Source organism: Somniosus microcephalus, unplaced genomic scaffold (assembly GCF_052327205.1).
Source record: "Somniosus microcephalus isolate GS21.2 unplaced genomic scaffold, FLI_Smic_1.0 unresolved_chr2, whole genome shotgun sequence".
In the NCBI taxonomy this organism is placed as follows: Eukaryota; Metazoa; Chordata; class Chondrichthyes; order Squaliformes; family Somniosidae; genus Somniosus; species Somniosus microcephalus.
In genome coordinates this window covers 91002507-91015925 of record NW_028225180.1, presented here as the reverse complement: position 1 = coordinate 91015925, position 13419 = coordinate 91002507, and the positions used below count along the sequence as shown (strand labels likewise).

At 60.9% G+C, this 13419-nt stretch overlaps 1 protein-coding gene across 1 annotated transcript; it reads left to right on the top strand.

Moving 5' to 3' along the window:
• Positions 1-2872: 2872 nt before the first annotated feature.
• taf6l (TAF6-like RNA polymerase II, p300/CBP-associated factor (PCAF)-associated factor) lies at positions 2873-12390 on the top strand. Its single transcript, XM_085975770.1, has 5 exons — positions 2873-3448; positions 4419-4505; positions 6842-6992; positions 11688-11738; positions 12218-12390. Exons 1-5 carry the CDS (start codon positions 3302-3304, stop codon positions 12373-12375), a joined length of 594 nt encoding a protein of 197 aa, XP_085831896.1. The 5' UTR covers positions 2873-3301; the 3' UTR covers positions 12376-12390.
• Positions 12391-13419: the final 1029 nt, after the last annotated feature.

Here is a 13419-nt window from a genome sequence, read left to right as displayed (position 1 = left end):
GCAGCTGTTGAGATTGAGACTGGAAGATGGGATAAATATTTGAGGAATGTAAAAGGATCTGGAGGCGATTGGGTTACAGGAGAGAATGCCACAGGCACGAGGGGCTGAATGGCCTCCTGTGCTGTAAGATTCTGTGATTCAGCAAGAAATGACCAATCGCTCTTGGTGACTCAAGGCGGATAAATCACCTGGACCTGATGGCTTACATCCTAGGGTCTTGAGGGAAGTGGTGGTAGGGATTGTGGATGCATTGGTAATAATTTTCCAAAACTCCCTGGACTCGGCAAAGGTCCCGGCAGACTGGAAAACTGCTAATGTAACACCCTTATTTAAAAAGGGCAGTAGACAGAAGGCTGGAAACTATAGACCGGTTAGCCTAACATCTGTGGTAGGTAAAATTTTGGAGTCCATTATTAAGGAGACAGTAACAGGACATTTGGATAATCATAATTTAATAGGACAAAGTCAGCATGGTTTTATGAAGGGGAAGCCATGTTTGACAAATTTGCTGGAGTTCTTTGAGGAAGTAACGTATAGGGTGGATAAAGGGGAACCAGTGGACGTAGTGTATTTAGACTTCCAAAAGGCATTTGACAAGGTGCCACACAAAAGATTATTGCTTAAGATAAAAAATCACGGGATTGGGGGTAATATTCTGGCATGGATAGAGGATTGGCTATCTAACAGAAGGCAGAGAGTTGGGATAAATGGTTCATTCTCAGACTGGCAATCAGTAACTAGTGGTGTTCCGCAGGGGTCAGTGCTGGGTCCCCAACTCTTTACAATCTATATTAATGATTTGGAGGAGGGGACCGAGTGTAACATATCAAAGTTTGCAGATGATACTAAGATGGGAGGGAAAGTAGTGAGTGAGGAGGACATAAAAAACCTGCAAGGGGACATAGACAGGCTAAGTAAGTGGGCAGAGATTTGGCAGATGGAATACAATACTGGAAAGTGTGAGGTTATGCACTTTGGCAGGAAAAATCGTAGAGCAAGTTATTAATGGCAAGAAACTGGAAAGTACTGAAGTACAAAGGGATCTGGGGGTCCTGGTGCACGAAACTCAAAAGGTTAGTATGCAGGTGCAGCAAGTGATTAAGATGGCCAGTGGAATGTTGGCTTTCATTGCTAGGGGGATAGAATATAAAAATAGGGAGGTATTGCTTCAGTTGTACAAGGTATTGGTGAGACCGCACCTGGAATACTGCATACAGTTTTGGTGTCCATACTTAAGAAAGGACATACTTGCTCTCGAGTCAGTACAAAGAAGGTTCACTCGGTTAATCCCAGGGATGAGGGGATGGACATATGAGGAGAGGTTGAGTAGATTGGGACTCCACTCATTGGAGTTCAGAAGAATGAGAGGCGATCTTATTGAAACATATAAGATTGTGAAGGGGTTGGATCGGGTGGATGCGGGGAGGATGTTCCCGATGATGGGTGAAACTAGAACTAGGGGGCATAGTCTTAGAATAAGGGGCTGCTCTTTCAAAACTGAGATGAGGAGGAACTACTTCACTCAGAGGGTGGTAGGTCCATGGAATATGCTGCCCCAAAAAGCTGTAGAAGCTACATTATTACATAAATTTAAAACAGAAATAGACAGTTTCCTAGAAGTAAAGGGAATTAAGGGTTATGGGGAGCGGGCAGGAATTTGGACATGAGTTTAGGTTCGGATCGGTCATGGCCCTGTGGGGAGCGGAGCGGGCCAGGGGCCGTGTAGCCTGATCCTGCTCCTATTTCGTGTGTCTAATTCTGTTAGATTCAGGAGATGGTTCTGTGATAGTGGATTGGCGGTTAGGATCAGATCAGCCATGATCTTATTGAATGGTGGAGCAGGCTCGAGGGGCCGATTGGCCTACTCCTGCTCCTATTTCTTATGTTCTTACAATTCCCAGTCTCTGATTTCCCAGCTCCGGGAAGTGGAGCCGGTCTCGATGACAAGCTCTGGATTTGGGGCTTGAACCCACTTACATAGAACAGGAGGAGGCCATTCAGCCCCTCCAGCCTGTTCCACCATTCAATGAGATCGTGGCTGATCTGCAACCGAACTCCATATACCAGCCTTTGGCCCATATCCCTTAATACCTTTAGTTAACAAAAATCTATCAATCTCCGATTTAAGATTAACAATTGATCTAGCATCAATTGCCATTTGCGGAAGAGAGTTCCAAACTTCTCCCACCCTTTGTGTGTAGAAGTGTTTCCTAATTTCACTCCTGAAAGGTCTGGCTCTAATTTTTAGACTCTGCCCCCTAGTCCTAGACTCCCCAACCAGCGGAAACAGTTTCTCTATCTACCCTATCTGTTCCCCTTAATATCCTGAAAACTTCGATCAGATCACCCCTTAACCTTCTAAATTCCAGGGAATACAACCCTAGTTTGTGTAATCTCTCCTCGTAACTTAACCCCTTGGAGTCCGGGTATCATTCCGGTAAACCTACGCTGCACTCCCTCCAAGGCCAATATATCCTTCCTAAGGTGTGGTGTCCAGAACTGCTCACAGTGCTCCAGGTGTGGTCTAACCAGGGCTTTGTACAGCTGCAGCATAACTTCTACCCCCTTGTACTCTAGTCCTCTCGATATAAAGGCCAGCATCCCATTAGCCTTTTTAATTATTTCATGATTTTCTCAATTCCAAGGAATACAACCCTAACTTGAGAGCTGACACTTTATGTATTTGATTTAATTAAGTCGCTGCACTTGCTGTGAGACCCCCTTAGGGCACTGAGCCCCACTCCCTCAATGGCACCGAGCTCCTGCCGGCGCGGCCCCTTTAAATCCTCGCCCCCTGACCCCCGCCCGCCTCGGCCAATCGGAGCGCCCGGGCCCGGAGCCCGCTGATTGGTCGGCGCTCGACCCGGAAGGAGTTACCTCAACATCAATCCGCTGTTCGAGAGAAAGGACTGGAAACTAGTTAGTGCAGGGTTACTGCTAGTTAGTGAGGGGTAACCAGTTCGGGAAGGGCTCAGTGTTGCTAGTTAGTGAGAGGCTGGTAACCAGTTAGTGAAGGGTTGGTTATTACTGGTTAGTGAGGGGCTGGTTATTACTGGTTAGTGAGGGGCTGGTTATTACTGGTTAGTGAGGGGCTGGTTATTACTATTAGTGAGGGGCTGGTTAGTGAGGGGCTGGTTATTACTATTAGTGAGGGGTTAGTGAAGGTCAGCTGGATGTGGGAGCTGATTAGTCAGGCTCTAGTTGCCGAGCGGCAGCAGATGTGTTAATAGTTAGCCGGGGTTTGACTTCTAGTTACTGGCGGGCTCGGCTCGGCTCCCGTGGAATCTGCGAGTCGGCGGCCATGTCTGAGCGAGAGGAGAGGAAGTTTGCCGAGATCCCCAGGGAGTCGGTGCGGTTGATGGCGGAGAGCGTGGGCCTGGAGCTGGGGGAGGAGGCGGCCGCTCTGCTGGCCGAGGACGCCTGTTACCGACTGAGGGAAACAGCCCAGGTACGGGGGCGATGGAGGCGACTGCACCGCCCGTGGGAACAGGAGACCGTTCAGCCCCTCGAGCCTGTTCCGCCATTCAGTGAGATCATGGCTGATCTGCGACCTAACTCCATCTACCTGTCTTTGGCCTATATCCCTTAATACCTTTGGTTAACAGAAATCTATCAATCTCCGATTTTAAATTGATCTAGCATCAATTGCCGTTTGTGGAAGAGAGTTCCAAACGTCTACCACCCTTTGTGTGTAGAAGTGTTTCCTAATTTCCCTCCTGAAAGGTCTGTCTCTAATTTTTAGACTCTGCCCCCTAGTCCTAGAATCCCCAACCAGCGGAAATAGTTTCTCTATCTACCCTATCTGTTCCCCTTAATATCCTGAAAACTTCGATCAGATCACCCCTTAACCTTCTAAATTACAGGGACTACAACCCTAGTTTGTATAATTTCTCCTCATAACTTAACCCTTGGAGTCCAGGTATCATTCTGGTAAACCTACGCTGCACTCCCTCCAAGGCCAATATATCCTTCCTAAGGTATGGTGTCCAGAACTGCTCCCAGTGCTCCAGGTGTGGTCTAACCAGGGTTTTGTACAGCTGCAGCATAACTTCTACCCCCTTGGATTCTAGTCCTCCAGATATAAAGGCCAGCATCCCATTAGCCTTTCTGATTATTTTCTGTACCTGTCCATGACATTTTAATGATCGATGTACCTGGACCCCCGAGTCTCTTTGGACCTCCACTGTTTTTAGCTTTTTACCATTTAGAAAGCCCCCTGTTCGATCCTTTTTAAGTCCAAAGTGGATGACCCCACATTTGCCTACATTGAAATCCATTTGCCACAGTTTTGCCCATTCACTAAGGTGCCAGCGTGAAGTCGCACTAACCCGCGGAGAGCTTCAGGAACAAACCCCCGCCCCCGCGGTGGCAGCGTCCGGCCGCACCCTCTCACCCGGCTCCCTCTTTGCCTCTTTCAGAACAGCGCCCAGTTTATAAAGCACGCCCGGCGCCGACGGCTTACCGTGGAGGACTTCAACCGCGCGCTGCGGTGGGCCAACGTGGAGGTAGGTGCAGGCGGGGGGAGAACGTGGAGGGAGGTGCGGGGGGGGAGAACGTGGAGGGAGGTGCGGGGGCGGGGAGAACGTGGAGGGAGGCGCGGGGGCGGGGAGAACGTGGAGGGAGGCGCGGGGAGAACGTGGAGGGAGGCGCGGGGGCGGGGAGAACGTGGAGGGAGGCGCGGGGAGAACGTGGAGGGAGGCGCGGGGGCGGGGAGAACGTGGAGGGAGGCGCGGGGGCGGGGAGAACGTGGAGGGAGGTGCGGGGGGGAGAACGTGGAGGGAGGTGCGGGGGCGGGGAGAACGTGGAGGGAGGCGCGGGGGGCGGGGAGAACGTGGAGGGAGGCGCGGGGGCGGGGAGAACGTGGAGGGAGGCGCGGGGAGAACGTGGAGGGAGGCGCGGGGGCGGGGAGAACGTGGAGGGAGGCGCGGGGGCGGGTAGAACGTGGAGGGAGGCGCGGGGGCGGGGAGAACGTGGAGGGAGGCGCGGGGGCGGGGAGAACGTGGAGGGAGGCGCGGGGGCGGGGAGAACGTGGAGGGAGGCGCGGGGGCGGGGAGAACGTGGAGGGAGGCGCGGGGGGCGGGGAGAACGTGGAGGGAGGCGCGGGGGCGGGGAGAACGTGGAGGGAGGCGCGGGGGCGGGGAGAACGTGGAGGGAGGCGCGGGGGGCGGGGAGAACGTGGAGGGAGGCGCGGGGGCGGGGAGAACGTGGAGGGAGGCGCGGGGGCGGGGAGAACGTGGAGGGAGGCGCGGGGGCGGGGAGAACGTGGAGGGAGGCGCGGGGGCGGGGAGAACGTGGAGGGAGGCGCGGGGGGAGAACGTGGAGGGAGGCGCGGGGGCGGGGAGAACGTGGAGGGAGGCGCGGGGGCGGGGAGAACGTGGAGGGAGGCGCGGGGGCGGGGAGAACGTGGAGGGAGGCGCGGGGGGAGAACGTGGAGGGAGGCGCGGGGGCGGGGAGAACGTGGAGGGAGGCGCGGGGGGGAGAACGTGGAGGGAGAACGTGGAGGGAGGTGCGGGTGCGGGGGAGAACGTGGAGGGAGGTGCGGGGGGAGAACGTGGAGGGAGGTGCGGGTGCGGGGGGAGAACGTGGAGGGAGGCGCGGGCGGGGGGAGAACAAACCACTGAGGCCGAGACAGATGGTCCCGATTGGATTACTGCTCGGGGTGGTGGGGAGGGGGCGCAGAGGGGTGGAGTGGAGCAGGGGCTCAGCATCCCCGAGCTGGCGAGTCAACCAGAGTTGCCACTCCAGAAAGAAAGACTCCCATTTCTACAGCGTCTTTCACCGCCTCAGGACGTCACAAAGCACTTTACAGCCACTCTTGAAGTGTGGCCACTGTTGTAATGTGGGAAACGTGACGGGGAATTTGTGCACAGCAAGCTCCCACAAACAGCGATGTGATAATGACCAGATCATCTGTTTTAGTGATGTTGGTTGAGGGATAAATATTGGCCCCAGGACACCGGGGAGAACTCCCCCTGCTCTTCTTCCAATAGTGGCCGTGGGATCTTTTACATCCACCTGACAGTGCGACGCTCCCTCAGTACCGCCCCTCCGACAGTGCGGCGCTCCCTCAGTACCGCCCCTCCGACAGTGCGGCGCTCCCTCAGTACTGCCCCTCCGACAGTGCGGCGCTCCCTCAGTACTGCCCCTCCGACAGTGCGGCGCTCCCTCAGTACTGCCCCTCCGACAGTGCGGCGCTCCCTCAGTACTGCCCCTCCGACAGTGCGGCGCTCCCTCAGTACTGCCCCTCCGACAGTGCGGCGCTCCCTCAGTACTGCCCCACCGACAGTGCGGCGCTCCCTCAGTACTGCCCCTCCGACAGTGCGGCGCTCCCTCAGTACTGCCCCTCCGACAGTGCGGCGCTCCCTCAGTACTGCCCCTCCGACAGTGCGGCGCTCCCTCAGTACTGCCCCTCCGACAGTGCGGCGCTCCCTCAGTACTGCCCCTCCGTCAGTGCGGCGCTCCCTCAGTACTGCCCCTCCGACAGTGCGGCGCTCCCTCAGTACTGCCCCTCCGACAGTGCGGCGCTCCCTCAGTACTGGCACCGGGAATGTTGGTCTGGATTATGGGCTCAAGTCTCTGGAGTGGGAGTCAAACCCATGATCTTCTGAGTCCGAGGCGAGGGAGAGGGAGACCGAGAGAACGACCCACTGAATCACGGCAGATGTCCTGCCTGAACGTTCTCCTCTGTACGGTTGTTGGGCTCACCCACATTGGTGAAATAGCCGCCCGACACTCGCTGTGCCGACTGGTGCGGGTGAATAGCCACTGAGCTGGGGCCTATTCTTGGTGAAGTCGATGTTGCTGTGGGCGCTGCTGATATCTGTGGTGTTGCTGTTTGCAGCCTGTGTGCGGCCACGGTGCCCCCGACACGCTCCCGTTTCGCAGCGTTAAGGAGGGAGAGCTGTTTGTCGCCGAGGATCGGGAGGTCAACCTGGTGGAACTGGCCCTGGCCACCAACATCCCCAAGGGGTGTGCCGAGACCGTGGTCCGAGGTAGGGGGGTGAGGAGACCGTGGTCCGAGGTGGGGGGGTGAGGAGTCCGTGGTCCTCGGTAGGGGGGGGTGAGGAGCCCGTGGTCCGAGGTAGGGGGGTGAGGAGACCGTGGTCCGAGGTAGGGGGGGGTGAGGAGACCGTGGTCCGAGGTAGGGGGGGTGAGGAGTCCGCGGTCCGAGGTGGGGGGGGTGAGGAGTCCCTGGTCCGAGGTAGGGTGGGTGAGGAGTCCGTGGTCCGAGGTGGGGGGGGTGAGGAGTCCGCGGTCCGAGGTGGGGGGGGGTGAGGAGTCCGTGGTCCGAGGTGGGGGGGGGTGAGGAGTCCGCGGTCCGAGGTGGGGGGGGTGAGGAGTCCGCGGTCCGAGGTGGGGGGGGGTGAGGAGTCCGTGGTCCGAGGTGGGGAGGGTGAGGAGTCCCTGGTCCGAGGTAGGGGGGGTGAGGAGTCCGTGGTCCGAGGTGGGGGGGGTGAGGAGTCCGTGGTCCGAGGTGGGGGGGGTGAGGAGTCCGTGGTCCGAGGTGGGGAGGGTGAGGAGTCCGTGGTCCGAGGTGGGGAGGGTGAGGAGTCCCTGGTCCGAGGTGGGTGGGTGAGGAGTCCGTGGTCCGAGGTGGGGGGGGTGAGGAGTCCGCGGTCCGAGGTGGGGGGGGGTGAGGAGTCCGTGGTCCGAGGTGGGGGGGGGTGAGGAGTCCGCGGTCCGAGGTGGGGAGGGTGAGGAGTCCGCGGTCCGAGGTGGGGGGGGGTGAGGAGTCCGTGGTCCGAGGTGGGGGGGTGAGGAGTCCGCGGTCCGAGGTAGGGGGGGGTGAGGAGTCCGTGGTCCGAGGTAGGGGGGGGTGAGGAGTCCGTGGTCCGAGGTGGGGGGGTGAGGAGTCCGCGGTCCGAGGTAGGGGGGGGTGAGGAGTCCGCGGTCCGAGGTAGGGGGGGGTGAGGAGTCCGTGGTCCGAGGTAGGGGGGGGGTGAGGTGTCCGTGGTCCGAGGTGGGGGGGGGTGAGGAGTCCCTGGTCCGAGGTAGGGTGGGTGAGGAGTCCGTGGTCCGAGGTGGGGGGGGTGAGGAGTCCGCGGTCCGAGGTGGGGGGGGGTGAGGAGTCCCTGGTCCGAGGTAGGGTGGGTGAGGAGTCCGTGGTCCGAGGTGGGGGGGGTGAGGAGTCCGCGGTCCGAGGTGGGGGGGTGAGGAGTCCGTGGTCCGAGGTGGGGGGGTGAGGAGTCCGTGGTCCGAGGTGGGGGGGTGAGGAGTCCGCGGTCCGAGGTGGGGGGGGGTGAGGAGTCCGTGGTCCGAGGTGGGGGGGTGAGGAGTCCGCGGTCCGAGGTAGGGGGGGTGAGGAGTCCGTGGTCCGAGGTGGGGGGGGTGAGGAGTCCGTGGTCCGAGGTGGGGGGGGGTGAGGAGTCCGTGGTCCGAGGTAGGGGGGGTGAGGAGACCGTGGTCTGAGGTGGGGGGGGGTGAGGAGTCCGTGGTCCGAGGTGGGGGGGGTGAGGAGTCCGTGGTCCGAGGTAGGGGGGTGAGGAGTCCGTGGTCCGAGGTAGGGGGGTGCGGAGACCGTGGTCCGAGGTGGGGGGGGTGAGGAGTCCGTGGTCCGAGGTGGGGGGGTGAGGAGACTGTGGTCCGAGGTGGGGGGGGGGGGCGGTGAGGAGTCCGTGGTCCGAGGTAGGGGGGGTGAGGAGTCCGTGGTCCGAGGTGGGGGGGGTGAGGAGTCCGTGGTCCGAGGTAGGGGGGGGTGAGGAGTCCGTGGTCCGAGGTGGGGGGGGTGAGGAGACTGTGGTCCGAGGTAGGGGGGGTGAGGAGTCCGTGGTCCGAGGTTGGGGGGGGTGAGGAGTCCGTGGTCCGAGGTGGGGGGGGTGAGGAGTCCGTGGTCCGAGGTGGGGGGGTGAGGAGACCGTGGTCCGAGGTGGGGGGGTGAGGAGACCGTGGTCCGAGGTAGGGGGGTGAGGAGACCGTGGTCCGAGGTAGGGGGGTGAGGAGTCCGTGGTCCGAGGTAGGGGGGTGAGGAGTCCGTGGTCCGAGGTGGGGGGGGTGAGGAGTCCGCGGTCCTAGGTAGGGGGGGTGAGGAGTCCGCGGTCCGAGGTGGGGAGGGTGAGGAGACCGTGGTCCAAGGTGGGGGGTGCGGAGACCGTGGTCTGAGGTGGGGGGGGGTGAGGAGTCCGTGGTCCGAGGTGGGGGGGGTGAGGAGTCCGTGGTCCGAGGTAGGGGGGGGGGTGAGGAGTCCGTGGTCCGAGGTAGGGGGGGGGGTGAGGAGTCCGTGGTCCGAGGTAGGGGGGGTGAGGAGACCATGGTCCGAGGTGGGGGGGGTGAGGAGTCCGTGGTCCGAGGTGGGGGGGGTGAGGAGTCCGTGGTCCGAGGTAGGGGGGGGGGTGAGGAGTCCGTGGTCCGAGGTAGGGGGGGGTGAGGAGACTGTGGTCCGAGGTAGGGGGGGTGAGGAGTCCGTGGGTCGAGGAGGGGGGGGTGAGGAGTCCGTGGGTCGAGGTGGGGGGGGTGAGGTGTCCGTGGTCCGAGGTGGGGGGGGGTGAGGAGTCCGTGGTCCGAGGTGGGGGGGTGAGGAGACCGTGGTCCGAGGTGGGGGGGGTGAGGAGTCCGAGGTCCGAGGTGGGGGGGGTGAGGAGTCCGTGGTCCGAGGTGGGGGGGGTGAGGAGACCGTGGTCCGAGGTGGGGGGTGAGGAGTCCGTGGTCCGAGGTGGGGGGGGTGAGGAGTCCGTGGTCCGAGGTGGGGGGGGGTGAGGAGACCGTGGTCCGAGGTGGGGGGTGAGGAGTCCGTGGTCCGAGGTGGGGGGGTGAGGAGACCGTGGTCCGAGGTGGGGGGTGAGGAGACCGTGGTCCGAGGTGGGGGGTGAGGAGTCCGTGGTCCGAGGTGGGGGGGGTGAGGAGTCCGCGGTCCTAGGTAGGGGGGTGAGGAGTCCGCGGTCCTAGGTAGGGGGGTGAGGAGTCCGTGGTCCGAGGTGGGGGGGTGAGGAGACCGTGGTCCGAGGTGGGGGGGGTGAGGAGTCCGTGGTCCGAGGTGGGGGGGTGAGGAGTCCGTGGTCCGAGGTGGGGGGTGAGGAGACCGTGGTCCGAGGTGGGGGGTGAGGAGACTGTGGTCCGAGGTGGGGGGGGGTGAGGAGACCGTGGTCCGAGGTAGGGGGCGTGAGGAGTCCGCGGTCCTAGGTAGGGGGGGTGAGGAGTCCGCGGTCCGAGGTGGGGGGGGTGAGGAGACCGTGGTCCTAGGTAGGGGGGTGAGGAGTCCGCGGTCCTAGGTAGGGGGGGTGAGGAGTCCGCGGTCCTAGGTCGGGGGGGTGAGGAGTCCGCGGTCCGAGGTGGGGGGGGTGAGGAGACCGTGGTCCTAGGTAGGGGGGTGAGGAGACCGTGGTCCGAGGTGGGGGGTGTGAGGAGTCCGCGGTCCTAGGTCGGGGGGGTGAGGAGTCCGCGGTCCGAGGTGGGGAGGGTGAGGAGACCGTGGTCCTAGGTAGGGGGGTGAGGAGACCGTGGTCCGAGGTGGGGGGGGTGAGGAGTCCGCGGTCCTAGGTAGGGGGGTGAGGAGACCGTGGTCCGAGGTGGGGGGGGTGAGGAGTCCGCTGTCCTAGGTAGGGGGGGGTGAGGTGTCCGCGGTCCGAGGTGGGGGGGTGAGGACACCGTGGTCCGAGGTAGGTGGGGGGTGAGGAGTCCGCGGTCTGAGGTGGGGGGTGTGAGGAGTCCGCGGTCCTAGGTAGGGGGGTGAGGAGACCGTGGTCCGAGGTGGGGGGGGTGAGGAGTCCGCGGTCCTAGGTAGGGGGGGTGAGGTGTCCGCGGTCCGAGGTGGGGGGGTGAGGACACCGTGGTCCGAGGTAGGTGGGGGGTGAGGAGTCCGCGGTCTGAGGTGGGGGGTGTGAGGAGTCCGCGGTCCTAGGTAGGGGGGTGAGGAGACCGTGGTCCGAGGTAGGGGGGGTGAGGAGTCCGAGGTGGGGGGGGTGAGGAGACCGTGGTCCGAGGTAGGTGGGGGGTGAGGAGTCCGCGGTCTGAGGTGGGGGGGTGTGAGGAGTCCGCGGTCCTAGGTAGGGGGGTGAGGAGACCGTGGTCCGAGGTAGGGGGGGGTGAGGAGTCCGTGGTCTGAGGTGGGGGGGGTGAGGAGACCGTGGTCCGAGGTGGGGGGGGTGAGGAGTCCGTGGTCCGAGGTGGGGGGGTGAGGAGTCCGTGGTCCGAGGTGGGGGGGGTGAGGAGTCCGTGGTCCGAGGTGGGGGGGGTGAGGAGTCCGTGGTCCGAGGTGGGGGGGTGAGGAGTCCGAGGTAGGGGGGGTGAGGAGTCCGTGGTCCGAGGTGGGGGGGGTGAGGGAGACCGTGGTCCGAGGTGGGGGGGGTGAGGAGTCCGTGGTCCGAGGTGGGGGGGGTGAGGAGACCGTGGTCCGAGGTGGGGGGGGGTGAGGAGTCCGCGGTCCTAGGCAGGGGGGGTGTGCGAGGGAGGGGATGGGGAGGGGCTGGGGGGGGTGGGGAGGGGAGGTGCGAGGGCTCGGGGTGGGGAGAGGGGGTTTGCGAGGAGCCGGGGTGGGAGGGGGTGGGGCCGGGAGGGGAGGGGGGGGTTGCGAGGAGCCGGGGTGGGAGGGGCTGGGGCCGGGAGGGGACGGGGGGTTGCGAGGAGCCGGGGTGGGAGGGGGTGGGGCCGGGAGGGGAGGGGGGGGTGGGAGGGGGAGGGTGGTTGGAGACGAAGGGTTGAATTTTGCCGTGTTGATGATGTGTTGACCGCGATCTCTGCCTTTGTCTCTCCAGTTCAGGTCTCCTATTTAGACAGTAAAGGGAACCAGCAGCCTCAGGGAGTGGGTGAGTATTCCTCAGCAAGCCTCTTCCCTTCCTCGTTCAAACTTTCAGGAGTTTGGGTGTAATTTACATGTTTTTTTCGAGAATGAAACAGCAGAAGCAGACCATTCGGCCCATCCACTGGCAGGAGGGTCGGTAACCAGAGGACACAGATTGAAGATAATCGGTAAAAGAACCAGAGGGGAGATGAGGAGAATGTTTTTCCGCAGCGAGTTGTTGTGATCTGGAACGCGCTGCCTGAAAGGGCGGTGGGAGCAGATTCAATAGTAACTTTCAAAAGGGAATTGGAGAAATACTGGAAAAGGAGAAATGTGCAGGGCTGTGGGGAGAGAGCAGGGGGGAGTGGGACTAATTGGAGAGTTCTTTCAAAGAGCCGGCACAGGCACGATGGGCCGAATGGCCTCTTCCTGTGCTGTCTGTTCCTGTGAAATGAACCTGAGGGTGTCCGGTGATGGTGCTGTCTGCTTTTGTTCCCCATCCAGTCCCCATGGCAGTCTCCACCCTCTCCGATGACCTCATGAAGTATTACCAGCAGGTCACCAGGGCGGTGCTAGGAGACGATCATCAGCTGATGAAGGTGAGAGGTCAGCGCATGGCCGAGGGGAGTCGTTCAAACATTGGTTCGTGTCACTGTCAGTAGATCAAAGTATTAATGCTCTGTATCTAACCCGTGCTGTACCTGCCCTGGGAGTGTTTGATGGGACAGTGTAGAGGGAGCTTTACTCTGTATCTAACCCGTGCAGTACCTGCCCTGGGAGTGTTTGATGAGACAGTGTCGAGGGAGCTTTACTCTGTATCTAACCCGTGCTGTACCTGCCCTGGGAGTGTTTGATGGGACAGTGTAGAGGGAGCTTTACTCTGTATCTAACCCGTGCTGTACCTGCCCCGGGAGTGTTTGATGGGACAGTGTAGAGGGAGCTTTACTCTGTATCTAACCCGTGCTGTACCTGCCCCGGGAGTGTTTGACGGGACAGTGTAGAGGGAGCTTTACTCTGTATCTAACCCGTGCTGTACCTGCCCTGGGAGTGTTTGATGGGACAGTGTAGAGGGAGCTTTACACTGTATCTAACCCGTGCTGTCCCTGCCCTGGGAGTGTTTGATGGGACAGTGTAGAGGGAGCTTTACTCTGTATCTAACCCGTGCTGTACCTGCCCTGGGAGTGTTTGATGGGACAGTGTAGAGGGAGCTTTACTCTGTATCTAACCCGTGCTGTACCTGCCCTGGGAGTGTTTGATGGGACAGTGTAGAGGGAGCTTTACTCTGTATCTAACCCGTGCTGTACCTGCCCTGGGAGTGTTTGACGGGACAGTGTAGAGGGAGCTTTACTCTGTATCTAACCCGTGCTGTACCTGCCCTGGGAGTGTTTGATGGGGACAGTGTAGAGGGAGATTTACTCTGTATCTAACCTGAGCTGTACCTGCCCTGGGAGTGTTTGATGGGACAGTGTAGAGGGAGCTTTACTCTGTATCTAACCTGAGCTGTACCTGCCCTGGGAGTGTTTGATGGGACAGTGTAGAAGGGAGCTTTACTCTGTATCTAACCCGTGCTGTACCTGCCCTGGGAGTGTTTGATGGGACAGTGTAGAGGGAGCTTTACTCTGTATCTAACCCGTGCTGTACCTGCCCTGGGAGTGTTTGATGGGACAGTGTAGAGGCAGCTTTACTCTGTATCTAACCCATGCTGG